Source organism: Phlebotomus argentipes, unplaced genomic scaffold (genome assembly GCF_947086385.1).
Source record: "Phlebotomus argentipes unplaced genomic scaffold, Phlebotomus argentipes genome assembly contig_15, whole genome shotgun sequence".
Taxonomy (NCBI): Eukaryota; Metazoa; Arthropoda; class Insecta; order Diptera; family Psychodidae; genus Phlebotomus; species Phlebotomus argentipes.
Window position 1 is genome coordinate 7,603,053 of NW_026776181.1, and position 25,179 is coordinate 7,628,231.

The 25,179-nt window shown below is 41.5% G+C and overlaps 5 protein-coding genes across 12 annotated transcripts in view; 2 read left to right on the top strand and 3 right to left on the bottom strand.

The window, feature by feature from the left end:
• Nucleotides 1–6: 6 nt before the first annotated feature.
• LOC132262186 (cyclic AMP response element-binding protein B) lies at nucleotides 7–4,537 on the bottom strand. 5 transcript variants are annotated; one of them, XM_059761365.1, is made up of 6 exons: nucleotides 4,392–4,537; nucleotides 3,484–3,663; nucleotides 3,272–3,418; nucleotides 3,039–3,207; nucleotides 2,398–2,538; nucleotides 7–1,768 (listed from the first exon to the last, which is right to left on the bottom strand). In XM_059761365.1, exons 2-6 carry the CDS (start codon nucleotides 3,628–3,630, stop codon nucleotides 1,560–1,562), a joined length of 813 nt encoding a protein of 270 aa, XP_059617348.1. In that variant the 5' UTR covers nucleotides 3,631–3,663; nucleotides 4,392–4,537; the 3' UTR covers nucleotides 7–1,559. The 5 variants fall into 5 exon arrangements, with proteins under 5 accessions (XP_059617348.1, XP_059617346.1, XP_059617347.1 ...); XM_059761363.1 differs by having other exon boundaries at nucleotides 7–1,774; nucleotides 4,392–4,535; XM_059761364.1 differs by lacking the exon at nucleotides 4,392–4,537 and adding an exon at nucleotides 3,862–3,980 and having other exon boundaries at nucleotides 7–1,774.
• Nucleotides 4,538–4,674: 137 nt separating this feature from the next.
• On the top strand, nucleotides 4,675–5,758 carry LOC132262047 (uncharacterized). Its single transcript, XM_059761170.1, has one exon. It carries the CDS (start codon nucleotides 5,172–5,174, stop codon nucleotides 5,646–5,648), a length of 477 nt encoding a protein of 158 aa, XP_059617153.1. The 5' UTR covers nucleotides 4,675–5,171; the 3' UTR covers nucleotides 5,649–5,758.
• Nucleotides 5,759–5,765: 7 nt separating this feature from the next.
• Nucleotides 5,766–6,313, top strand: LOC132262046 (uncharacterized). The gene has a single exon (XM_059761169.1). It carries the CDS (start codon nucleotides 5,781–5,783, stop codon nucleotides 6,258–6,260), a length of 480 nt encoding a protein of 159 aa, XP_059617152.1. The 5' UTR covers nucleotides 5,766–5,780; the 3' UTR covers nucleotides 6,261–6,313.
• A 530-nt stretch (nucleotides 6,314–6,843) lies between these two features.
• LOC132262045 (N-acetylgalactosaminyltransferase 7) lies at nucleotides 6,844–10,324 on the bottom strand. 2 transcript variants are annotated; one of them, XM_059761168.1, is made up of 3 exons: nucleotides 10,052–10,324; nucleotides 8,308–9,902; nucleotides 6,844–8,002 (listed from the first exon to the last, which is right to left on the bottom strand). In XM_059761168.1, the coding sequence occupies exons 1-2, from the start codon at nucleotides 10,230–10,232 to the stop codon at nucleotides 8,332–8,334; spliced, it is 1,752 nt and encodes a 583-aa protein (XP_059617151.1). In that variant the 5' UTR covers nucleotides 10,233–10,324; the 3' UTR covers nucleotides 6,844–8,002; nucleotides 8,308–8,331. The 2 variants fall into 2 exon arrangements, with proteins under 2 accessions (XP_059617151.1, XP_059617148.1); XM_059761165.1 differs by having other exon boundaries at nucleotides 6,844–9,902.
• Nucleotides 10,325–10,649: 325 nt separating this feature from the next.
• Nucleotides 10,650–25,179, bottom strand: part of LOC132263359 (tyrosine-protein phosphatase Lar) — a 69,254-nt gene continuing 54,724 nt past the window's right edge. For 2 of the 3 annotated variants that reach the window (XM_059763084.1, XM_059763082.1), the window contains 6 exons: nucleotides 23,905–24,201; nucleotides 17,923–18,062; nucleotides 15,681–17,079; nucleotides 13,708–15,508; nucleotides 13,500–13,632; nucleotides 10,650–12,967 (listed from right to left, as the gene is read on the bottom strand). In XM_059763084.1, coding sequence (XP_059619067.1) covers nucleotides 12,482–12,967; nucleotides 13,500–13,632; nucleotides 13,708–15,508; nucleotides 15,681–17,079; nucleotides 17,923–18,062; nucleotides 23,905–24,201 — 4,256 coding nt within the window. In that variant the 3' untranslated portion in view covers nucleotides 10,650–12,481. The remainder of the gene's footprint in view (nucleotides 12,968–13,499; nucleotides 13,633–13,707; nucleotides 15,509–15,680; nucleotides 17,080–17,922; nucleotides 18,063–23,904; nucleotides 24,202–25,179) is intronic. The other variant, XM_059763085.1, reaches the window with a different exon arrangement.

Genomic DNA, 25,179 nt, shown 5'->3' on the forward strand with positions numbered 1-25,179 from the left:
AAAGAGAAAAGAACGAAATGTTTTTTTCAATTTATTGATCTCTCTCTCTTTTTTTTATTTACATAAATTGTCCATTGTCAAATACTAATAATAAGAGTTAATCACCAAATAAAATTTGCCCAAACTATCATCTTAAAACACTTTAAAAGGTTTCACCAGTAAATTTCTTATGCCATTCTTCATTATAATCGCGCTTGCAATTTTTTAATAATTCTTCTTTTTTTCATTCTGTAACTTGCCGAAAACAAACCGAAAAATTAAGAGTCTACAAATAGAAGGTTAAATTCTCTGTCCATTCTGATATGTTTTCCTTTTTTTGCCCTATCGTCAGCTCGTCAAATTTTCGTTTTTTTTTTTTGGAAAATAGTGGCGTGTTTGTTCTTTGTTTTTGCTATGGTTAGAATTAAAGTGTTTTTAAGTACCCAACAAAAAGCTAATGATAAGTTGGAAAGAATCTATTCTTGATGATTTCAAGGCACTTTGTCTCTTCTCACATTTCATCTCTTTCACTGTGAATTTGTAGTGTGGAAAATTGATCTTGATTTCTTTTTGGGGGGAGGAAAATGGTTGATGCTTCTTCAAAAGGAAATTGTTACAAGTTGAAATATTCTTTCTCCTCTCTCACAGTCATAGCAAAAATATGGTCTATTCTTCTATTTTTTCTTAATTTCTCTCTTTCACTTCTATTTCCTCACTTTTACCCTTAATCTCCATAAAAGTACTTTTTTTTTTTACAAATAATTCCTCTTTGCATGTATGTGATTTTGTGTAGTGTTTCTTCTTCTCATTAAGTTTGATTTACTCCTCAAACAACTTAATACAAATTCCTCTCACTTACACTAAAATTGTATTCTTTATACCTCACTTAGTGGCTGGTTTCGCTAAAAGAAAGTACAAGGGGGGGATAGGGGGATGTACATTTACAACAGGGAGCTCCTCATTAACCACCTTTCGCATAATCGTGTTATACAGTTAGTTAAGAATAATTTATATATAATAATTTTCATCATTTTTTCTTCCTTTTAAATTTAATATTTATATAAGAATTTCTCTTAAATCCTCTCATCATTCATTTAAATTATCTATTTACACATGAAGACAGAAAAAAAGAAAAGAACTCCTCATCTTTGAAACAAGCTAAATATCCGCTTCTGCTTTGTGTCTCTCTTCACACATTTTATTCCCTCTCTCTCTCTCTTTCACTCTCTTAAAACATGTTTACTTTAAAAAGATTCATCATTATCATGTTGAATGATAATTTTCCCGTGGTTTGTCTCTGTCTGCGTGCCCAGAAGGAAACCCAAAAAAATTGGTATTTTTCACATTCTTTCGTTGATATTTTCAAAGGTTTTCAATTCTTTGTTGTGTGGTTCTTTTCATGCGAAGAAACATTTGACAATTGATAGAAATTGCTACAGATCTCTTAACACTTTGTCTCCCCTTTTTTCTCTCTTTTCAAACACTGTTTGTATTACTTTTCCCCTTCACGCGAAGAGGAAAGCCCGATAGTGATGGCGTCTGAGTGCGTGGAGTAGCAGGCAGAAGGCGTAGGCCAGTCCTCAATCGTTCTTCGACTGACAATAGAGCTCCTTGAGTGTCTTCAGCTCCTCGATGAGCGCCTTGTTTTGATTCTCAAGCACAGCAACTCGATTCTCCAGGCACTTGATGTATTCCTTCTTCTTTCTGCGACACTCACGAGCCGCCTCGCGGTTCTTCTGCAACCGAATTTCGCGCTTCCGCGACTGATCCTCTGCCAGCACAGGACCACCTAAAACTTTAAACAGTGAATTTACATACATCCTACCATCACACGCCACAAAGGCTCATCGGCAACACCTTGCCATCCGAACTCTCTCACAGCTCTGCAGAATTTGGCGTTCTTTCGTGACCACGCGAAAACTCCCCACGCATTTGTGTATTATCTAGAGTGTACCAGAGGAAAATTCGACACACACGTGTAATTCTTTCCACATTAACTCGTCTATTGGGCTGTCTAAAGTTGCCCTCTGTGTGAATATCAGAAATCATAAAGCAATGATATCGTAAAAAGCGACGATGGGTGCTTATCGATTGCAATGTAAATAGCAGAAGATTGCTGTTTTTCATGAATGAGAATTTTATCGTAGAACATTTTGTGTAAAACGCTCTTTTCTGTTGGGTCTCTTGATCGAAACATCAACTTCTGTCTGGCAAATAGACGGCTCAAAATCAATACTGACACGCTTGGGATTTGCTCTGGTGGACACACCAAAAAAGCCCATTTGATTAGGAATTTGCTCTGGATGAAGGCGCAGATTGAGAGATTAGTCGGATGGCAAAGGTCGTGTGCCATTGCCCTCGTCTTTCACTCGCTCTTTGCATCGCACTCCGCCGCGAGGGGCGCAAGTCTCAACGTACCAGGTACAAAGAACTGCCCATCCTGACCCTGGGTATATTGCACTATCGTACTGCCGCCGCCGGGAGTGGCTATCGTGTGTAAGCTACCAGTTGCGTCACCGCCCTGGACGTTGGTGATTTGCAATGTGGTCGTCGGCAGGACTTGGGGCGCGCGCACACCGAGAAAGAAACATTTTCCAGTTAGTCAGTGGGTCACAAATTGTTCTTGATCTCAAAACTTTTGCGAGGATATGAGGATTAGTTTAAGCTCGATTTGATTGAGAGAGAGAGAGAGAAGTAAATTTGATTGTTTTTGGACACAGAGAGCTTTTGCGCTCTGGCGAACAGGAGAGATGCAAATGAGCGAGATGATTGGCAATGAAGGTAGATTCTTTTAGCAGCCGAGGATGAGTGTCAGCGGTGACCAGTTGCGTCGCAAACTGCAATTTAACACAGCATTGCGTGACTCATTGCTAATCTGGTTGGCATTTTCAGGTGTTTGAGGGGAAAAAAAAACAACACAATTAAGCCACATTCTTAAGTGTGTTGCGGCAGATTGTGAAGGAAGCTTTGCGGTTTTGCTATCATCTGGTCACCGCTGAGTGTCATCGCAGTGTCAATTATGCTGACGTGAGACTCGTTTGAACTTTAGTGAGACATACCAGCTATGTCTGGTCCGCTGATCTCTTTCAGGATTCGATGATAGGATGGCCGCCTGGTGAGCAAATCTCTTCGCCTCTTGGGAGACTCGTCGTCCGTTATGCTGTCATCTTCGCTATTTGTATCATTTACTTGTACTTGGGTAGGTGTTGTATTTGGTTCGGGTTTTATCTGGACAGAGAGAGAGAGAAGGTGGTTAGCTTCGGATGTCCCAGGAATCCCACCGGCGACTCACTTTAACTTGAAGCCCGGCCGGAGCTGTGTGTATCACTGAGTTAGTCGTCTTATTCACATACAACACTCCCTTTGCGAGGGTCATCGGTTGCAAATTGGTCGCTGTCTGGATCACGGACGATTGATTCGCCTGAATCACGGACTGTGACTGGAAGAGAGTGAAAAAAAGGATGGTTAGTCAGTTGGCCAGGACGCACGCGGCGGATGTCTTACAACTTGAACAGCTTGTGTGGGGATGAATTGCACTATGTTGGCTGCTGTAGTCAGAACGGCCGACCCGGAGTTTGGCTCTCCTGGTGATGTTTGATCCGAGAGTGGATCGATACTTGAATTTCCGTTTTCCTCCACCATGCTATCCATAGCACCTGGGAAGCGAATCTCGCGTCTGCTCAGCTGGAAAGACAGAAGGATGACACGGCGTGTCAGATGGTCAAGTTCAAATCTTCGCGGGACGCGTGGTGGCGCCTTCGCAGGGGCTTTTCTTTTTTATGTAACTCCCCCTCCCGGGAAAGCCTGAGCCCCTCCTGGACGGCCGACCAGCAAATTGGCGCCAAATGCAGCGGAAAACACTCCACCAATGTCTCAGCTCACCGTCCGCGCGCCAGAAAGCGTCACAGCTCACCGGGAAAATACAGCAAAACGATAATTTGTGGGTGTCACGAAAAATTCAATGTTTTCCTCGGCTGCCATTTTACTTATGACACCATATTTGTGTGCGAGCGAAAGGGAACGCACGTACGTCTTCTCTTGACATTTTCCTCATATGAGAGGGAAAAAGGCACCTTTTTCCCCCCTATTCGCACAGCAGAAAAACCCACTCTGCTCCCTGGCAGCCTCTAGATGCCCTCATCCGCTGCCCCATGCTGTGCTCCCCGGGGAAAATCCCCGTGAAAATCGCTAGGAAATTGGGTGGTTTGATGTCGGAGCGATGTGATGAAAATTCCTCCTCTGCTGCTCAAACACACAAATACGCAACATTTCGCCTGAAAATGTCCATCTGGCGCATTTCAGCACACCTCAGCGTGGCGCCCCGCGACCTGGGGCGCCCGCGGGCGGTGCACTGGGTGCAAAATGAGGGCCTAAAGGGTGGCAAGTGAGTGAAAAAGTGAAAAAGCACTTACCAATTACGTATAATCCCGTCACTGTGCAACTACGTAAAAAGCCAGCCACGTCAAATTTTATTACATCGGTGATGACGTCATCGAGTGGTGACAGATAACCAAAAACTCGCGCCTGAGAGAGAGAGCGCGAGCGAGAGAGGAGATTTCCGGTGAGAGCGCGGCGAAAAGCCCACCGCGTGAAGAGAGCCGAAAACGGCGATTTAAAAAGTAACGCTCGATCCTAAGCAATATTTTTCTCAAAGGATTAAAAAAATTTTTTAACAATTGTCATTCTTCTTTTGATGGGTTTACTACAATTGCGCCCTTGTCTGTCTGGCCATCATAAGCCACATTCTCATGTCCTGCGGGTTTTCCCCGGAAATTTATGTATTTCAACAATATAAGCATGATTCATTATCAAGTAATCATCTTATCAATTCAATTCATTCCATTCAATTAGAGGGATTTTCTTACCTTCTTATTATCTGAAGCGTCTGAAGCACACTTTGCAGTTAATTCTTCTCTGGATTGCCCAATTGGAATGACGCTGATTGAGGTCAGTTCGAGTGAATTTGGATGCTTTTATAATTTACAATCTTGCTATCTGTGCTCCAGTTTCCTTCCTTGGAAAAAAGACTTCCTCCACTTCCAGGAACTCTTTCTAGAGCACATCTTTATCAGTGCAAGATTACCGATCCCGCTTTATCTCAGTGCTTGTCCCAATTGGTAGCGTATATAAAGCGCCTGGACAGATGTTGAGGACATCAGTCACATCAGTGAAGGTTTTTCAAGCAATCAAAAATGGTTCGTGTAGTCTACATCGCTCTGGTGGCCTTCCTGGCCATCGCAACTGCCCAGCAAGTTGCTGAGGAGTTGCCTGCTGAAGTTCCCATCGAGGAGATTCCCACTAAAGCGATCGCTGTGGAGAGCGTCGAGGAGTTCATGAGACAGAATCCAGGAGTGACGCTGCTGGAGATGAAGGCTGAACAGAGAGCGCTCACGCGATACTACACTCTGGGCAGGAGAGTTTCCGGAGACTTCTATGCGGCGTACGCCAGAGGCACCAACAGCTACGGATCGCCCAGATTTGTCTCCGTCAGAATCAACTACTCCGGATACATCGTGACGTACATTCAGGTGTCCGTTCAGCAGTCGTCCAACAGTGGCCGGGCTTACGTGGTGTCCGGAGGCATTGGGCAGCGTTCCATCGGGTTCATCGTCGAGGCATCGAGCACCACTCAGTTTAATTATAATGCTGACATTTATGCCAGGAAGTGAGCTTTAATATATCTGATAAGTCAATTCATTTCCGCTATTTGGTGGAGTTTTTCTTTGCTTTTCTCAAGAATCCTCTTGACTGGAGAGTCAATTGAAAGCTTTCTTGGCTTTCTCAGGTATAAATATCGGGTGATGTCAAGTGATTCTTCAGTCATGAAGTCTCTCGTGTGCTTTCTACTAGTCGCCTTTGGCGCTCTCGCCCTGTCCTGGGCAGAAAGTGGTGCTTTGTCTGCCAAAATTCAAGTGGTTGAAGATGTCGGTGATTTCCTGAGTGCCAATCCCGAAGCCGTTCTGGCCAAGCTCACTCCGCTGCGCACTCCGCGGGCTATTCTGTACACTCTGGGCAGCAGAGTTCCCAAGGATCGCCTGGTGGCCAACGCTCGCGATAGCACGAGCTGGGCGACTCCTCAGAACGTTCAGCTGGTCCTGAACTACCCCACGAATGGCGTTGGCGCCAATGTTTCCTACGTGAGCGTCCTCGTGAACCAGACGTCCAACCTCGGCGCCGCTTACGTCCTGAGCGGCGGCATCGGGCAGAGGCAAGTGTCCCTACTGGTCGAGGCGAAGAACACCTACACCTTTGGCTACTTGGCGGAAATCTATGGATTCTAAGAAAGGATTATATGCAGTGCAGCCCCAATAAATCTCAATCACATACGCATCAATTCTCTACTCTTTATTCATCTTCTGCTCAGTTGGAAGTGTTGTTATGCTAAATATCTACTAGTATTATAATTTAAACATTATTATTGTTTCTCACTCGTAAAGATACTACACGATACAATTATCAAGATGTCTTGTCTCCGGAGAGTCGTTGTGGCGCAGAAATCTCTGATATGGAAGTGTTATGGAAAGACCGCGCGATTTCTGCGCCCATGCGACTTCCACTCATCTTCATCTCGTCCAACAGTAAAAAACATGTGATGCTGAATTGCAGATGAAACGAGCCGCTCTTTATCACACCCAGAGAGAAGACGACTTCTCAAGAATTCCCCTGCAATTCACCATCACTCGCCCAAATACAATTACTATCATAATAATAATAAAATAAAAATAAGACTCTATTTACGATACCCATGGTAGAATATTCTGAAAATTCACCTAATCACTAACAAAAAAATCGTTGAGAAAGATTTGATCATTCCATATTTTCTTTGAGGGTTTGATTTCTTTTAAATATTTCTGAAGAAGATCAACAAAAATACACCGACGAGTATAACAAAAGTTATGTACAAAAAAAAGACTACACAAAAAACACATTTCACACATTTGTGGGAAGAATTCCCTTCGGATTTTTGTCTAGGAAACACAGTCTCACTTTAGAAGGGCTCAAAGGCACTTTTCGGGGGAAATATTCCTTTTCTCGACGCTTTCATTTTAACTTTAAGTACTTTGATAAATATTTATGTATATATCAGGTGGACTCTTTCACTGAATATTATCAATTTCGCCACCAAAGTGATTCACTCATCACACTGATAACATCTCTAATACTATTTATTGACTGAAAACGCTATTTCTAATTACACTTTCGCTACTAGATAGAGAAAATGAATACTTTTGTGATGTGCTTTTCTCTGTTCTTTGCTTTCTTGGATATATTTTGTTCTAGAAGTAAATAAAAACTATAAATAAGCGTACCCATAATGTGTTACGTAGAGTCTGAGCGATTTGAAAAACAATCAAGAAGTCCCGCCCACACGAAAACTCCGCCTACTCAGATTGTCATCTTTATGAAATGACAAATGAATAAAAGATAGAACTGAAATGGCTTCAATTCAAGGAATTTTCCGCATTAGAAAACTCAGTGGAAAATAAAAAAGAGAATGAGATGAATCTGCGTTTAAAATATACTCTGTTCTACTGCATTTACATTATCTCTTTGGAGAAGTTAATGAAGCGAATTTATGCAACACTATTTTTTCTGTTTCCTTCGCTGGACTCAAGAAATAATGAAGTTGCGAAAAATCTTATTTGGTTGAGTGAGCACGGCTCAGCTCAAATCTTCACGAGGTTATTATTAATTCCAGATGAGCATGAAATGATCTCACCTGGAATTTGTTGACCTTTGGCAGCGCATCGACACTGGGCGATGACTTTTCTCTCACGTCTGTCTTGTTCATGATATTTTAAGGATCTTACTTTCGAGCCCTTTGCACCGGAAGACATTGAAAAGCACACGGTTTGCTTAGTTTCAGCAATAATAAATCGGAAGATCAGACTTTGGAATAACTATTACCAAGATTATTACTATTGATCAACCCCTTTGAATGTCTTATCGTCTCCAATAGTATTGTTTTCAGTCAATCAATCTACTATCAGTTCATATCAGTGAATCGAATTGTCTCAAACAACTGCAATGAATGAGTAAACCTGATTTTGTTTTTCGAGGAAGTTTCAATTAACCAATTCCATCAGCAAATTCCTCCACCAAAAAACCATGAAAGCAACAGATTTCACCAAAATATGTCGCTTTTTTGTGATCCAACATCAATAAATTAAAACTTATCGCCTAAATAGGGAAGGAATTGGCAGTGGCGAGTCTTTGAAGAGGTTTTCCAATGAGAAATATTGAGTAACTGCCGGGGATTAATTTGAGCCCTATTCGCTGATGGAATTGGCAAATTTGTGACACTAATGCCTAATAAAAGTGTTCTACCTCGGGAATGATTGCGCTTGGGAGTTAGTAGCTCGGCTGGATCTGCTTGAACTTCCACTGGTGATAGGCGTTGTTGGGATCGCACGCCGCCAGCGAGAGTTGGAGTGTTTGCGGATGTAGAGCCATGCACTTCTTGTGCACGCGATGCAGCAGCGTTGATGTCTTCTTGTCGTACTGCCACGGCCCGTCCACTGTGCCCAGGCGACAGTACGCCAGTTTGATGCCCTGCCGGTCGGCCTCCACGCAGCGCTCGCCGGTGCCCAGCTGGCCGGCGCCGTTGAGACGCATCAGCTGGTTGTTGCCGAATCCGTGGCAGTGCTGGACGCCCATGATTGAGGGCGGGGAGCGCCCCATGGCGTCCAGACACGTGTCCATGGCGGCCGATCGCAGCTCGCCCCAATGAATGTTGGCCGGCAGCGGTGGGAATTTGTCAAACACATCGTACGCCACGTTGTCCATGTACCACTGGAAGCTCTTGCACTGCAGACGCTCCTTCAGCGCCAGCTGCTCGCTGATGTCGCCCATGTCCAGGAACTGCGCCAGCGGTTCTCGCGTGTAGAAGTACTCTTTGTACTTGTCGTCGAACCACGTCTCAATCACGCGTTTGTAGTTGATGGTGATCAGTGGGCCCTTCTTCTTGCTGGCCAGCTTCCCGAAGTTGTACGGCATGAAGCCGCGATAGACGTGGCCCACGCGAGAGCAGGGAACCCACTCGATACTGCCGCCGCATTGCCAGATCTTGAAGCTCAGTTCGAAGTTCTCGCCGCCCCAGACAAGGAGACCCGCATCGTACGCGCCCAGCTCGAGGAAGTACTTCCTGTCGATGGCGAACAGTCCACCGGCATGCGTGGGACTTTTGTAGGGCTCGCTGTTGTGCTTCCGTGTCTTCTGCTCTCGTCTCGGCACCTCGTTCTCCTTGTACAGCATTCCCCACTCGAAGATCCCGCGGTAGTGATGTCCATCGGCGTACACTGGGCGGTACTCGAAGGTCTTGTGGTCAATCCCGTCGATCACTGGCACCGTCATCACTGTCCGGTCGCGATAGATGGGCGCCAGGAGTGGCGGCAGCCAATTCGTGTTCACCTCGCAGTGAGCGTCGAGAAAGACAATCACATCGCCAGTCGCTTCCTTGGCTCCTCTGGATCGCGTCCTGATCAATCCCTCTCTCTCCGTATTCCTGATCAGACGCACCTTTCCATTGAAGCGCCTGATGTAGTCCACGAGTTCGTCCTTGAGGTTCTTCTTGTCTGAGAAGTCATCCACTAGGAGAATTTCGTGCAGGAGATAATCTGGCGTTCGGTTGATGACCGAGTGAACCGTCCGGAGCAGCACTGACCAGCCCTCATTGTGGAATACAAGGATGACGCTGGTCTTGGGCAGGTCCGTGGGATAGTCCCAGTGCTTGCACTCCTCCAAGCGAGTGTCTTTAATGGATCTGTCCAGTGATATCTCATCTGAGCAGGCAATGTTCATTCCGTACTCCATTTCTGACGCCGATGCAGCATTCTGCATGCTCTCCGGCAGATTGTAGGGCTCTCCATTCTCCCCGGGGCCCGTTTTCTTCACCACCGACTTCGGCTCAAAATTTCCATAGCCTGGAAGAGTGGACCACATGAAACGGCAATCATAAAAAGCATAATTCCGTCCCATAAACCCCGAAAATACATTCCTGATAAGACCTCAAGAGCCCCAATAAACTAATTGCCGTCCGCCATCCGGGACGCCCTGGGCCCTGGAGACTCACCTTCTACGAAGCGGGGCACTTCCTTGTTTCTCTTGAGGGCCCCAAAGCGGCTCTGCAGCACCGCCTTGGCCCGTTTGTGACCATCCGACCACGTCAGGAGCAGATAGAGCAGGGGCACAAGGATGAACACACACGCCGCTATCCTGGCGATCCTACCCGTTCGCAGGTTCATGATTCGCATCTTCACCTCACTGTCCACACACCCGGATGCACAGAATCCACCCCCGGTGGCAATTAATTAAAAAATGTAGACGTGTCGTGAAGCCTTCCGCGACTTGTTGACCGTCACATTTGACATTTACCTTCTCCACGCGCAGCTTCCGTCTCCAGTCGCTCGGTGCGCTGCTCTCTCCCAGAAGGCGTTCTCCAGTTCAAAACAATAACGAGCGTTTTGTCTATTTTCATCCCTCATTTTTTTTTATTTACATGATAATACTTGTCTGTATTTACAGTAACAATGGGTTGTCCTTACAGCAATTTATTGTTTGAGGTGCTCATCATTTACCCCCATGTTTTACTTCAGTTTCGTCTATGGAATTCGCATTGAAATGAGTGACTTTCTCTATGGCAATATCATCGTTTTTCTTTATCCTCTACACTCAATTCTCCCGTCTTTTCGCTTCCATTCACAATAGAAAATAAACTAAACTACACACAAAATTTATATAATTACCATTACATTGTTTGTCATGTCTAAAATGTTAGATATATTCTTGCGAATGAAATAATGTAAAATATATGCGTAATATTTCATTAAAAATACTTCTCCTAACTCAGCATTAAAATGAATATTATCACCAATATTGCAATAAAATTTAATAACTACGTCTAAATTAATGGCATGATAAGAACTAAAGTCAATTATCATAAAATATACTCATAGGATTTTTCGTTGCAATTTTATTGATGACACAGTGCATAAAATTCATTCGAGATATTGGAAAATTGGTGTCAAATATTTGGCGAATAATTCCGGAAAATTCATTGAAGTTGAGTGATAATTGACTTCACTGCTTTAAATGCCATCAATTGGTTTATCGTCCATATCAAAAAAATGGCTATAAATGCTTTAAAATTGAGTACATGTCTTGGACGAAATCCTACCCTTGCAAAATGATCGTCCTTCCACTGCAAAACATCCTTTCTGCCTAACACATTACAACAATACGTTAAGTTTGCCATCTCCGTGTCATCTCGCCTCCCAGATATGATTCAAGATTAGTAATTTGAGTGTGAATAGCTTATACATATAGCCTAAGAACTAATAATAGAGTGTGTGTTGTGTGTGTGAAAATCGAATGAAGAATGATTATAATGTTTCATTTAAAATTCTAATCTTCTCCTTCGCACATTCACCATTTTGTCAGTCTTTAAAGTATTGAATTTCGCGGCAAATCAAATCTCTCATCTCTTCACAGTTTATGTACGCAAAAAGAATGTTTATACCCGGTTCAATAAAATACTGCATTGGATATGTATATAGACATTATATAGGCATCGGCACGATGAATGTGATGTAAAAAATTAATATCATCACATCAGGTTATTGTTGCCCTCTGTGTGAAAAATCATGCAGGATATGAGATTAAATTCTGTGTATCACGTTAAAAATGCTGCGTGCACAGTATTTTTGGAATGAGGAAATTGCAAAATGATCGCACGCGCGTGTTATGGTGATGCTTCACGATTGGATTTGCATGCAATTTTAACGAGTATTCCATTGCATTTGATGCTGCTTATCATATTATCTGAACCCATCTCGAAATGAATTTGCGCTGCCAGAGAGTATTTAAAAATTATAACTTTCACAATATATCGTTTACAATTATTCATTTCACTTGATATGGATCATCAGAGGCTATTCATTGCATCTTAAGTAAATAGAGTTATACAATCCCGCATCTTCTAAAACCCCCTTTTTTTATCATACAGTGATACTAATAGCGTTTCACGAAAAAGGAAAAGCATTACTTAGAGTCTTTGAAAATGGGTTTTTTTTCTTCTTTAAACCTTTGCGAGCGACTTTTTATCATATGTTTTTCATCCCTTTAAATATATGTAATTGGCAAAACCTCAGTAGAATAATGCACGGTAGTTTATGCTCTATAGTAAGTTCACGAGTTCACGTTTTTTTTTTCTTTGTTAAACACCTACAATTAAATGTTTAGGGCAAAAATTCATTCTCTCTCTCTCTCTCTCTCTCTCTCTCTCTCTCTCTCTTTTCGACCTGGAGTACAAATTCAATTGTCCAGCAATTTGCCACACCCCCTCAACATCTAACCAAACCCCGCCAATATCATTCTCCCATGCGACCTTAAATCTACGGTATTATCGGAAAAATATTCTGTAAAAACATTCTCAACGATATTAAATGCATCTTGTTGCGGATTGTTTCATAGAGAATACGTTGCTCGCGAGGCACGATCCCACTTAGTTGGCGTAGTGATCAAAGGAGCCCAGGTATTCCAGGGCGGCGCGATAGCAGAACTGATACTGATCCTCAGTCTGCACCATGGCCGGGCGCTGGGAGCGCAGAATGCGCACCGTCTGGAAGACGTCCAGCACGCCCTCGTACTGCATCCTCTCCAGCACGATGCTGAGCGTGATGAAGACCCCGGTGCGTCCCACGCCGGCGCTGCAGTGCACCGTGATGGGGCCGTCCTGGCCGAACTGCTCCTTCGTCTTGTGCACCTGCCCGATGAAGTCGATGAAGCCCTCGCCGGACTTTGGCACACCCTGCTCGGGCCAGTCGATGAACTGGAACTGTCGCACAGTGCGGGATGAGCCATCCCGTGCGTCCGTCACCTTGAACTCCCGCAGCTTGTACTGCGGCATATTATACTCCGCAATGGGATCCACAACGTAGCACTGATAGCGGACAGATCGCTCATGTGGCCAGTATTGGTAGCACTTTTCCTGCAAGAGCAAAGTGAAATGTTGACTAAATGCAGCCTCAAGTTTACGTGAAATTTGTGGATGTTTGTTGTGTTTTCAATTCTCAGCACCATAAAGAGTTACTAATTAGTCCAAGTATTGTTGAAATGTACATGAGATTAAGCAACTTTATGCAATTTTCAACGCCATACAAACACTTTGCGCCTCCCTCACAACCAATCATCAATCTATACTCTGTCTCAGTCTGTTTAAGAAGAATCACAGGCTGTGATTCTCAGCTTCTAAGAACCTAATCACCCCTTCAGTAGAATATCCACTTTCACATTGAAGAAACATTTCTCCTCATCTTCACTGTTATTGAATACGTGGAGTTGAATTGCAAATGAAGCATAGAGAGTATACGTATGATTCCACCCTTTTCTCTTCTCCACCACTCTTTAAATTTCAACAAAGATATAGGGAGAAAATGCGAGCGTCTCGCGCTTCGCTAAACAAATAATTTCGGGATTGTGTCTGCATAATTCATGCCTAAGACATCTTGAGTGTCACTCACCCGTCCCATCTCCTTGAGTTTCGTTAGCATCACCACGATTGTCGAATTGTGCTCCCACAGCATTCGCCAGAAGTCCTCAGCCGTGTCCTGGAGGGGTCCCTGAGCAGCAATGTAAGCATTCCGGTAGCGATACCTGCAAATCGGGAGAGATTTCGTTAATTTTGTGCTGTTCCCGCACACTTAGCCTCTTCCCATGCTACGCGCTTACCCATCGATGAAGCTGGCGTTTATGTAGTCACTGCCCTCGATGCCACGAATGGGACTAATGCAGACTCGACTGGATTCATAGGGTAGAATATGCACCAGGCGATTCTTGTGCTTGTTACACTGCAAATTGGCCGTAACGAAGCGTGTGCTGTCCGCTTTGATGTTGGACAACTTCTTAAACTCCACCTCCATTCCCGTGATGTTCTCTCCAGGCTCCGTTTGCATCAACTTCTGAATGTGATTGTGCAGATTTCTAGCCGCCACTTCTGTGGTTCCGCAGATGATCGCCTCCAAAATGGCATCGTGGATGAAGATATACTGATCCTCCGTCTGAACCATATAGTTTCGTTGCGCTCGCAGGCAAGTCACATGCCCGTAAATATCAATGGCCTTCTCATGCTTCATTCTCTCTATCATTGAGTCAATGACAATGAAGCACCCAGTTCTGCCCACACCAGCTGAACAGTGGACAATCACGGGACCCGAATCTGGAGGCGTGAGAGCGCGACAGCGACGTAGGAACTGAAGGAAGGGCGCCGGATGATCGGGAACACCATGATCTGGCCACGCTGTGAACTGCAATTGCTTGATTTCACGTCTCTCACCGCTGCCTTGCTTGCAGATCTGGAATGTCCGAATGCTGTACGTGGCCAGTTCCTGAGTCTCTGAGATTGTCACCGTGAGCTGTCCATAAGTTTCACTGCCACGCGATGGCCAGTACTGATCGCACTTGATCCTCGCTCTCTCCTCAAGTCGCGTCATCATGACAATGGTGGATGTCCTCAGTTCCCAACACATCCTCCAGAAGTCTGCACAGGTGTCTTGCAGCGGTCCTTGAGTGGCCACATAGGCGTTATGCTTCCTGTATCCATCGCAATAGTTGGCATTAATATAATCCGATCCTTGTGAGTCCGTCGTTGTCTGCAGAATAACTCGACTGTGATCATAAGCAGTCACATTGGCGTAGCGATTCTTTGCCTTGTTCACCTCCATGTTCGAATGATCCCACGTGAACTGCTGACCAGGCTCGATACTCTCATATTCCTGGGAGAATTTCAGATTGTCCGACGCTTTCAGGCGATCAATGTGATTGGCAAACTCCGTGATGGGAATCGGCGGATGGCTTATCATGCCCGGAGTTTGGAAGTTCAACCTCCTCATGTCCACCGGATCCGATGGAGCAGGTCCAGCTCCCAAGTCTGCTGCCATCAGTGGGCGTGTCACGGCCGCTTGATCGGGAGTCTTGCAAGACTGCCTCCTGCGCTTCATAACATAGATAAAGACAAAGATGACACACAGCAGAAGAGCCGCAATTATTGGCCCCACAACCCATAGCATTCCAGGCTCATCTGAGTTCTTATTCACCGACACTTCTGGATCGAACGGAATATTGGGTAGTGGACGATTTGGTGGCTCTCCGGGTGGAGCTTCACGCATATCCAATGCCAGAAATTCCGAGAATGGACTCGAAGTGTAGAGATGCTTCTGCGGAGTGTCCACAACAGCTCGAACGAAGATTCTGTACCTCTTCCCGCGCTCCAATTTCTTGTTCGTGAAGTTGTGGTAAATCTCCCCGGAGCCCAAGTGGAAGGTGTAGGGAATGTTCCTCTGGGGAAACTTGGCTGCAATATAGGGTGCATTGGCGCGCTCGATTCGTCGCCCTGGCAGCATGTCTTCAGTGAGGAATTGATCGGGATTCTTGTGCAAATTTGACTTATCCTCTGGCACCACGATTAGATAGTAGTGTGATATTGGACCGTACTCCTCTGATGCTTGCGGCAGAATCACTTGAATCTCCTCACCTGTGAAATCAAACGGAAACATATGAGAACAGTGACCAAATCTTAATACATGGAGTTAAAGGTAAGGCAGGATTTCCGAGGCAAGCTCGTAATGTGAGAAATCCCAGTTTATAATCCAACTTTACACTCTCCTGGGAAGCAAATCCCAAGAGACACGGCAAATTTCACTCACCATTGACCACGCCATAGAAGTCAGGCTTCACCATGGGCTGAGGAGCTGCCATTTGGGTGGTCACGGTGATTTTCGTGGGTGGCTTGTAGGAGTAGTCGGCCGGAATGGCGCTCACATTGACACTGTAGGTGGTGAATGGGGAGAGCTCATTAATCGTGTGCGACTTGACGTGGTGCTTGAGGATAATCTCCCTCTTGGGCACTATTTGCGTCTGTGTGATGCCCTGCGAGTCCACAAACTCCTTGATGGCATCGAAGGAGATCTTGTAGTTGGTGGGATTCAGCCGAATCGGCGGCGACCAATTCAGTGTCATGGAGTGAGTGCTCACATCCTGGGCACGCAAATTCAGTGGCACATCCTCTGGTTTCACCTTCACTGTGACTTTCTCACTCAGTCTCCCGAGGCCACCCTTAAATCTCGCGGCAATTGCTATCGCATACTGAGCGTACTTCTCCAGATTTATGAGGTCAGCCGACTCCGTGAGCCCCAGCACCTTCGTCTGCCACTCATCTAGATCCTCAACGGCCGTCATGGTGTAGAAGATTTGGTACCCAATGAGACGCCCTCGTGACGGCACCGGTTCCCACCACACCTCCACCGTCTGCTCAGACGTCGCCACCGCCTGGACGGACATCGGGGCTCTGCCCATGTCTCGCTCTGTCTCCACGATCACCTTCTCACTGAACGGACCGGCGCCCTGCCTCGTGTATGCCCTCACCCTGAACACATACTCCGTGTTCTCCTCCAATCCCGTGAACACCACCTTGTGGCCCGTGGTGTTTCTCTCTGTGCCCAATCCATGGTCGATCTTCTTGTGGAATTGCACATCAAAGCGACTAATCTGTCCATTCCTGTGTTCCCGATGGGGCGGATCCCAGGATATGCACACGATATCTGGTGTCTGGAATCTCACAGCAATATTCGTTGGTGGCCCATTGGGTGCGCCCTCGGGCGTCGTGTAGTACTTCACAGCCTCCTGACCAATCCCAATATGATTCATGCCCGCAATCCTGAACTCATACTCCACCCCACGCTCGAGATCATTGAATCTCTTCGTGTTCACCTGAGCACCCTGGATGACCTCCTCGTTGAGGACGTGATCCTTCATGCCCCAGCGCAAGCGGTATCCCCTCAACTCCCCGTAAGTCTGCTTCGGGCGCTCCCATTCCAACTCAATGGACACTGTTGGATCTCGCAGAGCCTTCAAATTCACCACTGGACGCGTTGGCACTCCTCCCGGAGTCTTCACGTTGATTGGCAAGCTTCGATCGCCGTCACCCTTGCGCGTGAGAGCGGCCACCTGGACGGAGTAGCGAGTGTCCGGCTGCAGACCTGTCACATTGTATTCCAGGCCCTCCACCACGTCGTACTTCAGAGGCTCATTCAGGAAGCCTTTGCCCTGTGAAAAAATATTCAATTCGGGCTCCTTGTTATGCGATATTTAAACGAAATTATAGTGTTTAGAAAATTTGTGTTTTGTATTTCTTTTCACATTTTGAAGAACACTAAAATAAAACAAATTGCACGCAATTCTCGACACTTATGAAGCAAGTAAACTCGCTTATAATTCAATTATTTGAATGGAAGAAACCTTGCCAGATTGTGGTGCAATTGATTTCCACAGTTACTTTTTGTTGAGCACAGCACAATCGGTCGTTTCGCACAACACAGTTATAGTTTCAATCAAGACAGTGAATTTTAAATTAAATTCTTCCCAGGAAGTGGAAAAAAGAAGATGGTTTCGAGGCGAAAGAGTGATTGAGAAAGTCTCTCGAGAGATTCAGCAGTCAGTTCTTGTGACTTGTCGAGGGAGAAGTCAAATAAAACACATATATAGTGTTTATATGAATGTCGGTACTTTAATAAATCTTCAATACTTTTGCCGGTAACTTGAGAATCGCTTGTTGAATATTTATTGCAATTTTATCAATAACCTTTCTCGACAATAACATGGCAGTGCTAAGAGCAAGTTTTACCTGGAACAGTCAAACCCCATCGTGTTGCAATATTGATGCAACTGTAGGGAAAATACTATAACATTATCAGGGGCGATTTGTATTTAAATTTTCAACATTTCCTGGAATAATTGCTCGGGATAAAATGTTTATGGTGAACTCCCATTGGAATGTTCACGCTTGCTCAAAGATTCATGAGTGGTTGGGAATCGATAAAAAATTTCCAGCGGAAAATTTCCACAACTTGAATATTTCAATTGTTAATAAAGCGTAGAGTTTGTGCTCACCTCTTCTTTCAACTCTTGAATGTGAATGTGGTAGCCACGAATGATGCCATTGCGATCCTTCTCAACCGGTGGCTTCCAACTCACGTGAATTGATGTGGAATTGAGCGGAATTGCCTTCACATCTTGAGGATCTCCGGGCACTGTTAATCGTTCACAGGATGAGAAGTGAGAGAAGAAGAGAAGAAAACCAGAATGTTAAACAAATCATGGAAGGTGAAAATCAACACTGCGGTCAATATTGCTAAATGTAAAGAAAAAAGTTCTAAGAGATAGAAGTATTGTGTCTCTGATAAACTCTGAAATTAGCCATGTTGCCAATATCAAACCTCTGAAGCGTTCTATTTGATATCTTTCCATTTTATATTATTATTGTTTTCTTTTTGAGAAACTGAATCTCTCTCGCTTTGACCAATTGGCTGATTAATTTAATTCAATCTAACCAGTTATTTTCTCTTGAGTGGTTTTTCCTCTTTGAAAATTGCTTTTTTCTTCTTTTTCATCTTTGTTTTGCTCTCTCTTTTTTTTTTGGATACATTTGAATACCAAGAATGAGTCTTCTTCTATCAAGCATACAACCATTTGTATTTTATATCGTATGCAACCTTTCACGCAGACATACCTGGCCTCCGAGGCAATTTTACTTACAAATATAGCAACTAATTATATCATTGATTAAAAGTGAATTAATTGCTTGGAACAAATTAAAGGAATAAATCTACTAATCAGTCGAAAGATATGCATGATTAATATAAAAATATATATCTCGATTATATATATGAATAAAAGAAACATAAATGGTTAGGGTTAGTTTGAGGGAGGTTCATCTACGTATTCGCAAAGAAATGCTGCTGAAATTCCTCTCTCTCTCTCAGAGCGTGGGAGGTTTTGGTGAAATAAAAATGGGTTTCCGGAGATGAAAAGAAATCATAAGTTGCTGCTAAGATAAAAAGGCGCAAAATTGATTCTCTTTCTATAAGATGTCACACACACGAGAGATTTTTCTTATGGTACTCACTCTTTGCATCTGGCATGAGGACACAATCCATTAACAACCGTTTTCGTGTGCGTGTTTTAATTACATGGTTTTAATGGCGAGAAGGGGTTTTTGCAGAAAAAATCGCGCGCAATGTTTTTCATTCAAAAAATATTGCATGATTTAGAGAGTGTATTTTTGAGTGCAAGTTTGATTCACGCATGAAGAAATATCAGGATGACATCGCCAGCATTTGAAAAAAGTATACAAAAACACAAAAAGTCATTAAAAACATTATTTTTAGATGAATTTGTTCGATAGAGAAATGTTATTCATTCATGAGCATCAAATATTCTAACAAAAATAATCATCTCTCTCTCTCTCTCTCTGTGTTTTCGTCTGTTGAACTTCAACATTGCAAAAAGACCACACAAAAATCAATACGCAAAAATAGTGGGTTATGTGGAGAAAAAGTCCATTATATATTATCATACGAGTATGCACACAATATGCTGTCGAATTCCGGAGTGAAATGGAGGGAAATTGTCTGAGGAGTTCCGAGTCCATTTAAAAATCAATTAGGAGATTGTAAAAGCACGATAGGAGAGAGAGTTTTGTAATTATCATTCGCAAAATTTTATTTGCAACTACTTCACAACCACTCTCATTTTATCCCTCCCTTTTTCCCACTATGCATAAAACATTTACACTGTCGAGGGAGGCTTTTTTCTGCCCCCACGAGAGGTTCGTCATATCGCCTCTGCAGCTCAAATACTTGACTCGAAAATACAACCACATCACGCGATTATGAATTACCAGCAAATAATTGCCAGTTAGAATGCAACTCGTCACACAATTTCCCTCCAAATACCAATTTTGTAAATTCTTCTCTCTCTCTCTCGCTTTTACTTCTCTGTTGGGAAAAAATGCCTTTTCTTCAGTTGTGGAGGAAAAAACTACACAAAGTCAGAGTGTGTGTTTGTGTGTGTGCCATATAAATTACGATGCCATATGACGATTCATCCTTTGGCGACAATTTTATTGTTGCAATTTATTATGCGCTGAAAAAACCTACAGGACTCCCTCTTACACATAGAGGGATTTTTTAGAGCATTAAAAAAAGTACAAGGAAACGAAAGTAATCACTGGGTGTGTTGATGCGGGGAGGGTTTGGTGGAAAAGAAAGAGGAAATTATGATGTTGTATTATTAGATTTTTCAAAAGAATATCAACCTGCCAGTATTGCTAATTTCATATAGGAAAACTGGATATACCAAACAGAAAAGGTTTCAACGTATAAAAGAATTGCCTGTTCACTCGCACATGGTTAATTGCATTTTGGTCTTACAAATGAAAATTCACATCGTTTCTCTGTGTACATTTTCCTGGGAGAACCTTTCTCAGTGTCTTATAAAATAAAGAAAAAGGGATATTTCAGGAGTTTTCTTCTGTGTACATGTACATAAATGCTTATGATTGAAGGAAAAACTAAAATATCTAAATTGATTTTCCGTGTTTCTTGCTAAAGTCATGTTCACATGTATCACATATTTGATCCCACAGAATATTCAGAGTTTTCAAGTCTACACCCTTAGACTAGATTGTACATGATTTTGAAGACGTGTTTAGGGATGTGCATTCAAGAAAATTCAGAAAATACTAGTAAATTCAAGTGAAGAATAGAAATTATTGAAATCTTGTTTAAATGAACAGATTTTATTTTGTAAATAAAATACGAAATTCATTGAGTTCATATAATTTAGTGACATTTTTTAGACCTAATCGCAAAAGTGTCACTTTGTGAACTTAAGAAAGAGTCACATATTTCAACGTATTTTTAATTCTTATTGAGATTATTGGAAAAAAGGAAAGAATTGTTCGTATTATTAAGGATGTTCTGAGAGAAAGTCTGAATATTTGATGGGATCAAATACTTTAACACGTGGATAATACTCAAGGGAGGAAAAGCCCATATCATAAAACTCACACTCGTGAGTTTGTATCCAAACAGAAATCAAGACAATTGGTATTCAAATGTCGTTCAATTAATCATCTTTTAGCATAAGATTTTTCTTTAAAGCTCGTTTCCTAAAATACAATGTTATTTTGCCCATATTTGCCTTTTTTACACCATTTGTTGTCACTATTTCTTTTATTGATTGAAGAACACAATTTTGAAACCCCGATTCGATAACTTTTTTTCAATTACAGTCAAAATACGGATATTAAATAAACCTTCGTTCATAATACGTCAACTAAAAAACCCAATCGATTTTCACGCCACACGCAATTTTTGTTCGTTTGTTAAATATTCACACTCAAAACACACCATACACACAAAGTAATTAAAAACTATAAAAACAGCAAAACTTCATTACAGCGAATTTCACATATTCCTGCATATTTTATTATATATTTGATAAAAAGTGTGGACAAAAAACGTGGGCCCAAAGAAAAAAAAATGAAAAATCTGTGCGAAATTCTGGTGCAAAATTCATATAAATCAATTAATTGAATTCAATTTATTATGTGGCTTCTATAGGGCATTTAAACCACTTACCCCAAAATGCAATGCTGAAAAAATTTTTATAACCATAAACAAACATCAAATATCCGTCCTCAAAGTGCTCTTTTTCAAAAGTACCAAACTGTGTTTGTGCCAACATAAACATGGTGCTGAGAGACAGAAAGTGACTTCCCAAAAAAATATTATGCAAGTGCCATTCAAAGAATATACAACATTTCGTCATAATGAAGTTTTAACAGGCTGTTTTTCATCACCGTTCAAATCAAATTGTGCTCTTTAATACCGGTTCTCATATTTGTTTTTTTTTTGATAAAAAGGGCAACAAGTATTATATAAATTGAAAAATTAAAGTGCTTGTGCGTGATTCAATATAAAGATCATATCACAAATAAAGAAACACAACGTGATTATTAGTTGGAAGATTCATTTTATGATGTTTGGTGCTCTTTATCTACCCATTTACTCATTGGCCAATTGAATAAAAATTTAAAGCTCCTTTTAGGCATGCAATGAGTGCATTTTGAATCACAATCGTCCCAATTATTTTTTTCTTTTTTTTGTGAATAGAATCGCGAGCGAAATAGCGTTGTAAAGAATAATTTTGAATTTGTGCTTCTCAGTGAAAAATCATTTATATCAGCGACAAGAGGTTTTTCTTCTTCACTGTCTAAATATTTGCTCATCCCCAATGCACAGAGACATGATTTCAAATTCATGAATTTAATAATGCTTCTCTCCTTTCCCACCACCAGCTTTTGCCCATCAAACTTCTTCGTCTTCATTTAATTTTCCGTCTTCTGACTTTCTTTTCAGCCACCTTCAGTCAACTATCACATCTCTGTGCGATTGGGAAATGGCATAGACGGGATGAGGAGGTGCTGATGGTGTACTTTTTCACAAATACAGTGAATGTGAGGGAAGAGATTCAGGACATCTGGGCTTTTGGGTGATGGGATGAAAACAAATTGTGAGAGAAAAAACTTGACATGCATTAGAAATTTGCATTTCTTCGATGCGTGTTGGTATAGAATGAAAAAATAAGAGACAAAATAACAATTCCGTAATAACAAAACAGCAACACATCTTTTCTTCTTTCCTTAATCTGTTATCATTTCCAGAAATCATATGTATTCTTTCAAACATAAAATAAAACCAGACTAAAACAACTTGTAAAAACTCGTAAATCAAAAAATATTTATATACTCTCATCAAAACCAGACAAATTGTGAGGTGTGAGTTATAAAAAAGACAACAAAATTTGGTGCGCAGAGACAAGTACTAGTAGAGTCAAGGGTTTAGCTTCAAACTCTTTTGGCATTCGTGGGTGGAAAAAGTGAAAAAAAACATAAAACGCACTAGTGATAGAGTGATCGTAAAAAATAATCATACCACAAAAATCTGGGTGCAATATTGTGTCTCTATCGAAGTTTTCTCATCTCATAATGCAATGTGCCAATAATTGTGGATATAAAATGTTATAAATTTCACAGAAAACGAAACAACCAACCAAATAAAAGATAATAAAACACACAAACATAAATTCAACAGAAGAGTGATTGAAAAATCATATGCGAGTGTCGGCCAATAGAAAATTGTGAATACAAAAACAGTGAAATTGATAAGGTTCGAAATAAACAAACGGAATATATAATATGTACATAGAGTGAATAAACTATAAATGACAATTTATACTGTGCTTCACACGTCAAATAGTCAATATCAATAAATATATTGTGAAATATATTCAATAGATACAAAGTAAAAAACCTTAAACACTTGGCAAATCCGGAGGAAACCTCTGTGTTGGATCCATCAAAAACCGTTGAAATAAAAATTACAATATAGAGATTATTATTGATACATGTGCATTAGGTTAATATTGCCTTCACAAATTGGGTCAAAAAAGCCTCATTTGCTCTCCCACAAAAATGTGCGCTGCAAAAAATACTTTTATTGTGCACTCTAGAGATAAGAAATATGGGGTGAGTTAGAAAAAAAACAGAGATTAGTTGTTTTCTAGATTAGTAAATATCACAAAAATACGTCATCATAATAGACATCAAAAATCACATTGTCTATCATAAGTACAAAAACATGGTACAAAAATTTTTCTTTTCTTTCAACTCTGCGACAACCTGAAAGTTCAAAAATCCATTAAAAATCTCCTTTCAAAAAGTCATAGGATTGCTTAAAAACAATGAAATAAACCAGAAAAAGTAGTAAAAATCATTGTTTTAAATATTTTTTTGCAAGATAACCAAAAACGAAAAACAGACCTAACGACAAAAGGTCAAAGAAAAAGCATTTTCAAAAAAAACAGGAGAAAATATAAAACAATAAAGAAATAAGGAAAAAACGTCCTGAATTTTTGATATAACAATTATAACATTAGAACCCATTGAGTGAACGATAAAACGGAAATCATGGTGATAACATTTATAAGTATACAATGTGGTAAAAAGTGATGCAAGAATTTACATACCATCTTCATGTGTACGGACAGTGACTGGATAGGATTTCGGTCCATCGCCAACACTTGTTCCAGCAAGAACCCAAATCTTGTATTCAGTCCACTTTTTTAATTCGTCCAATACGATTTCGGTCGTGTTCAGTGTTGTGACAGTTGCCTCACTGTCCGACTGACCGGCCTCCACAAAGAACACTTTGTAATAGATTATGCGTCCATTCGATCGCTCAATTGGCGGTGGTTGCCACGAAATCGCAATAGTCGTTGCACTTGTGGCTTCTGCCGTTATATTGCGTGGCGGTGCTCCAGGTACTACGGTTATTATTGGGAATTTTGTTTCATTCAACACAAGAGGCGAATTGCAATTGGACGAAATAAAAAGAAAAGAAAGAAAAAAACACAAAACAAATTAAAAAGGGTTGAAATTGGAAAAAATACCAGGAAATACAACAAATGTAGAAATAAATCCCTTCACAAGGTGAAGTGATTTCTTTCCCATTCTTCTTACAGGAGTGAAAAGCAAAAGGAAATTATAGAAAACATAAATGGATAAAAAATACGCACTATATAATTCTTCAGATGCGCTTTTCTACTCCATATGTTTCAACCACAACTCAGGATAACCAAACAAAAGAGCATAAATAATATAAATATCAATTGAATGCTTCCTGGAATTTACAATGTATCAACATTATGCTGCGAAATCAAGTGATTTCCAACAGTTTCTGTATCATCTTATTTTCTCTTGCTCGTTTTTCCACCGTCAATTTTTTTTTCTTTTCATACTGATTATGAGAGAAAAAAACAGGGCGGGTGAACACAGATCAAGATGTTAAGGAAACAAGAAAACCAAAAGATATATATATATATATTTATATATATTGACAAACTAAAGCACTTTTCTTTCCTTCAAACTAAACAAATAACATATGTAGAGTTCTTCTCTCTCCATAATACCATACATTCAAAAAATCAGTGCTCTTTGGTGCAGACATAAAGAAAATAAAAATTCAGTGAAAAAATAATGACATGCACTTTACTTTCCGTCATATAGAAAAAAAATGTATATATAGATCCTTCAAGCATTCGTACGACACTCACTCAAGCCATATAGAACCCATTACCAATGTTGGCATGACTTTTTTTCTTCTTATTCTTGTCTTTTCCGCCTTTGTCGTCACTACAATTTATTTTTTTTGCTTCTTCTATTTATGTATCAATTGTGAATGATTTGTTCTCTTTTGCTTAGGGTTGATATTGCTGGCATGATTATCTCTTCTTCAGAATAAA

Coding starts and splice junctions, on each gene's coding strand:
- LOC132262186 (XM_059761363.1), bottom strand. CDS start 3,630: ATGGATAGCATGGTGGAGGAAAACGGAAATTCAAGTATCGATCCACTC. Junction 2,539..3,038: donor CAGCGGACCAGACATAGCTG/GTATGTCTCACT, acceptor GCGCGCCCCAAG/TCCTGCCGACGACCACATTG. Junction 1,775..2,397: donor TGGGCAGTTCTTTGTACCTG/GTACGTTGAGAC, acceptor CACTGTTTAAAG/TTTTAGGTGGTCCTGTGCTG.
- LOC132262047 (XM_059761170.1), top strand. CDS start 5,172: ATGGTTCGTGTAGTCTACATCGCTCTGGTGGCCTTCCTGGCCATCGCA.
- LOC132262046 (XM_059761169.1), top strand. CDS start 5,781: ATGTCAAGTGATTCTTCAGTCATGAAGTCTCTCGTGTGCTTTCTACTA.
- LOC132262045 (XM_059761168.1), bottom strand. CDS start 10,232: ATGCGAATCATGAACCTGCGAACGGGTAGGATCGCCAGGATAGCGGCG. Junction 9,903..10,051: donor AGTGCCCCGCTTCGTAGAAG/GTGAGTCTCCAG, acceptor CCACTCTTCCAG/GCTATGGAAATTTTGAGCCG.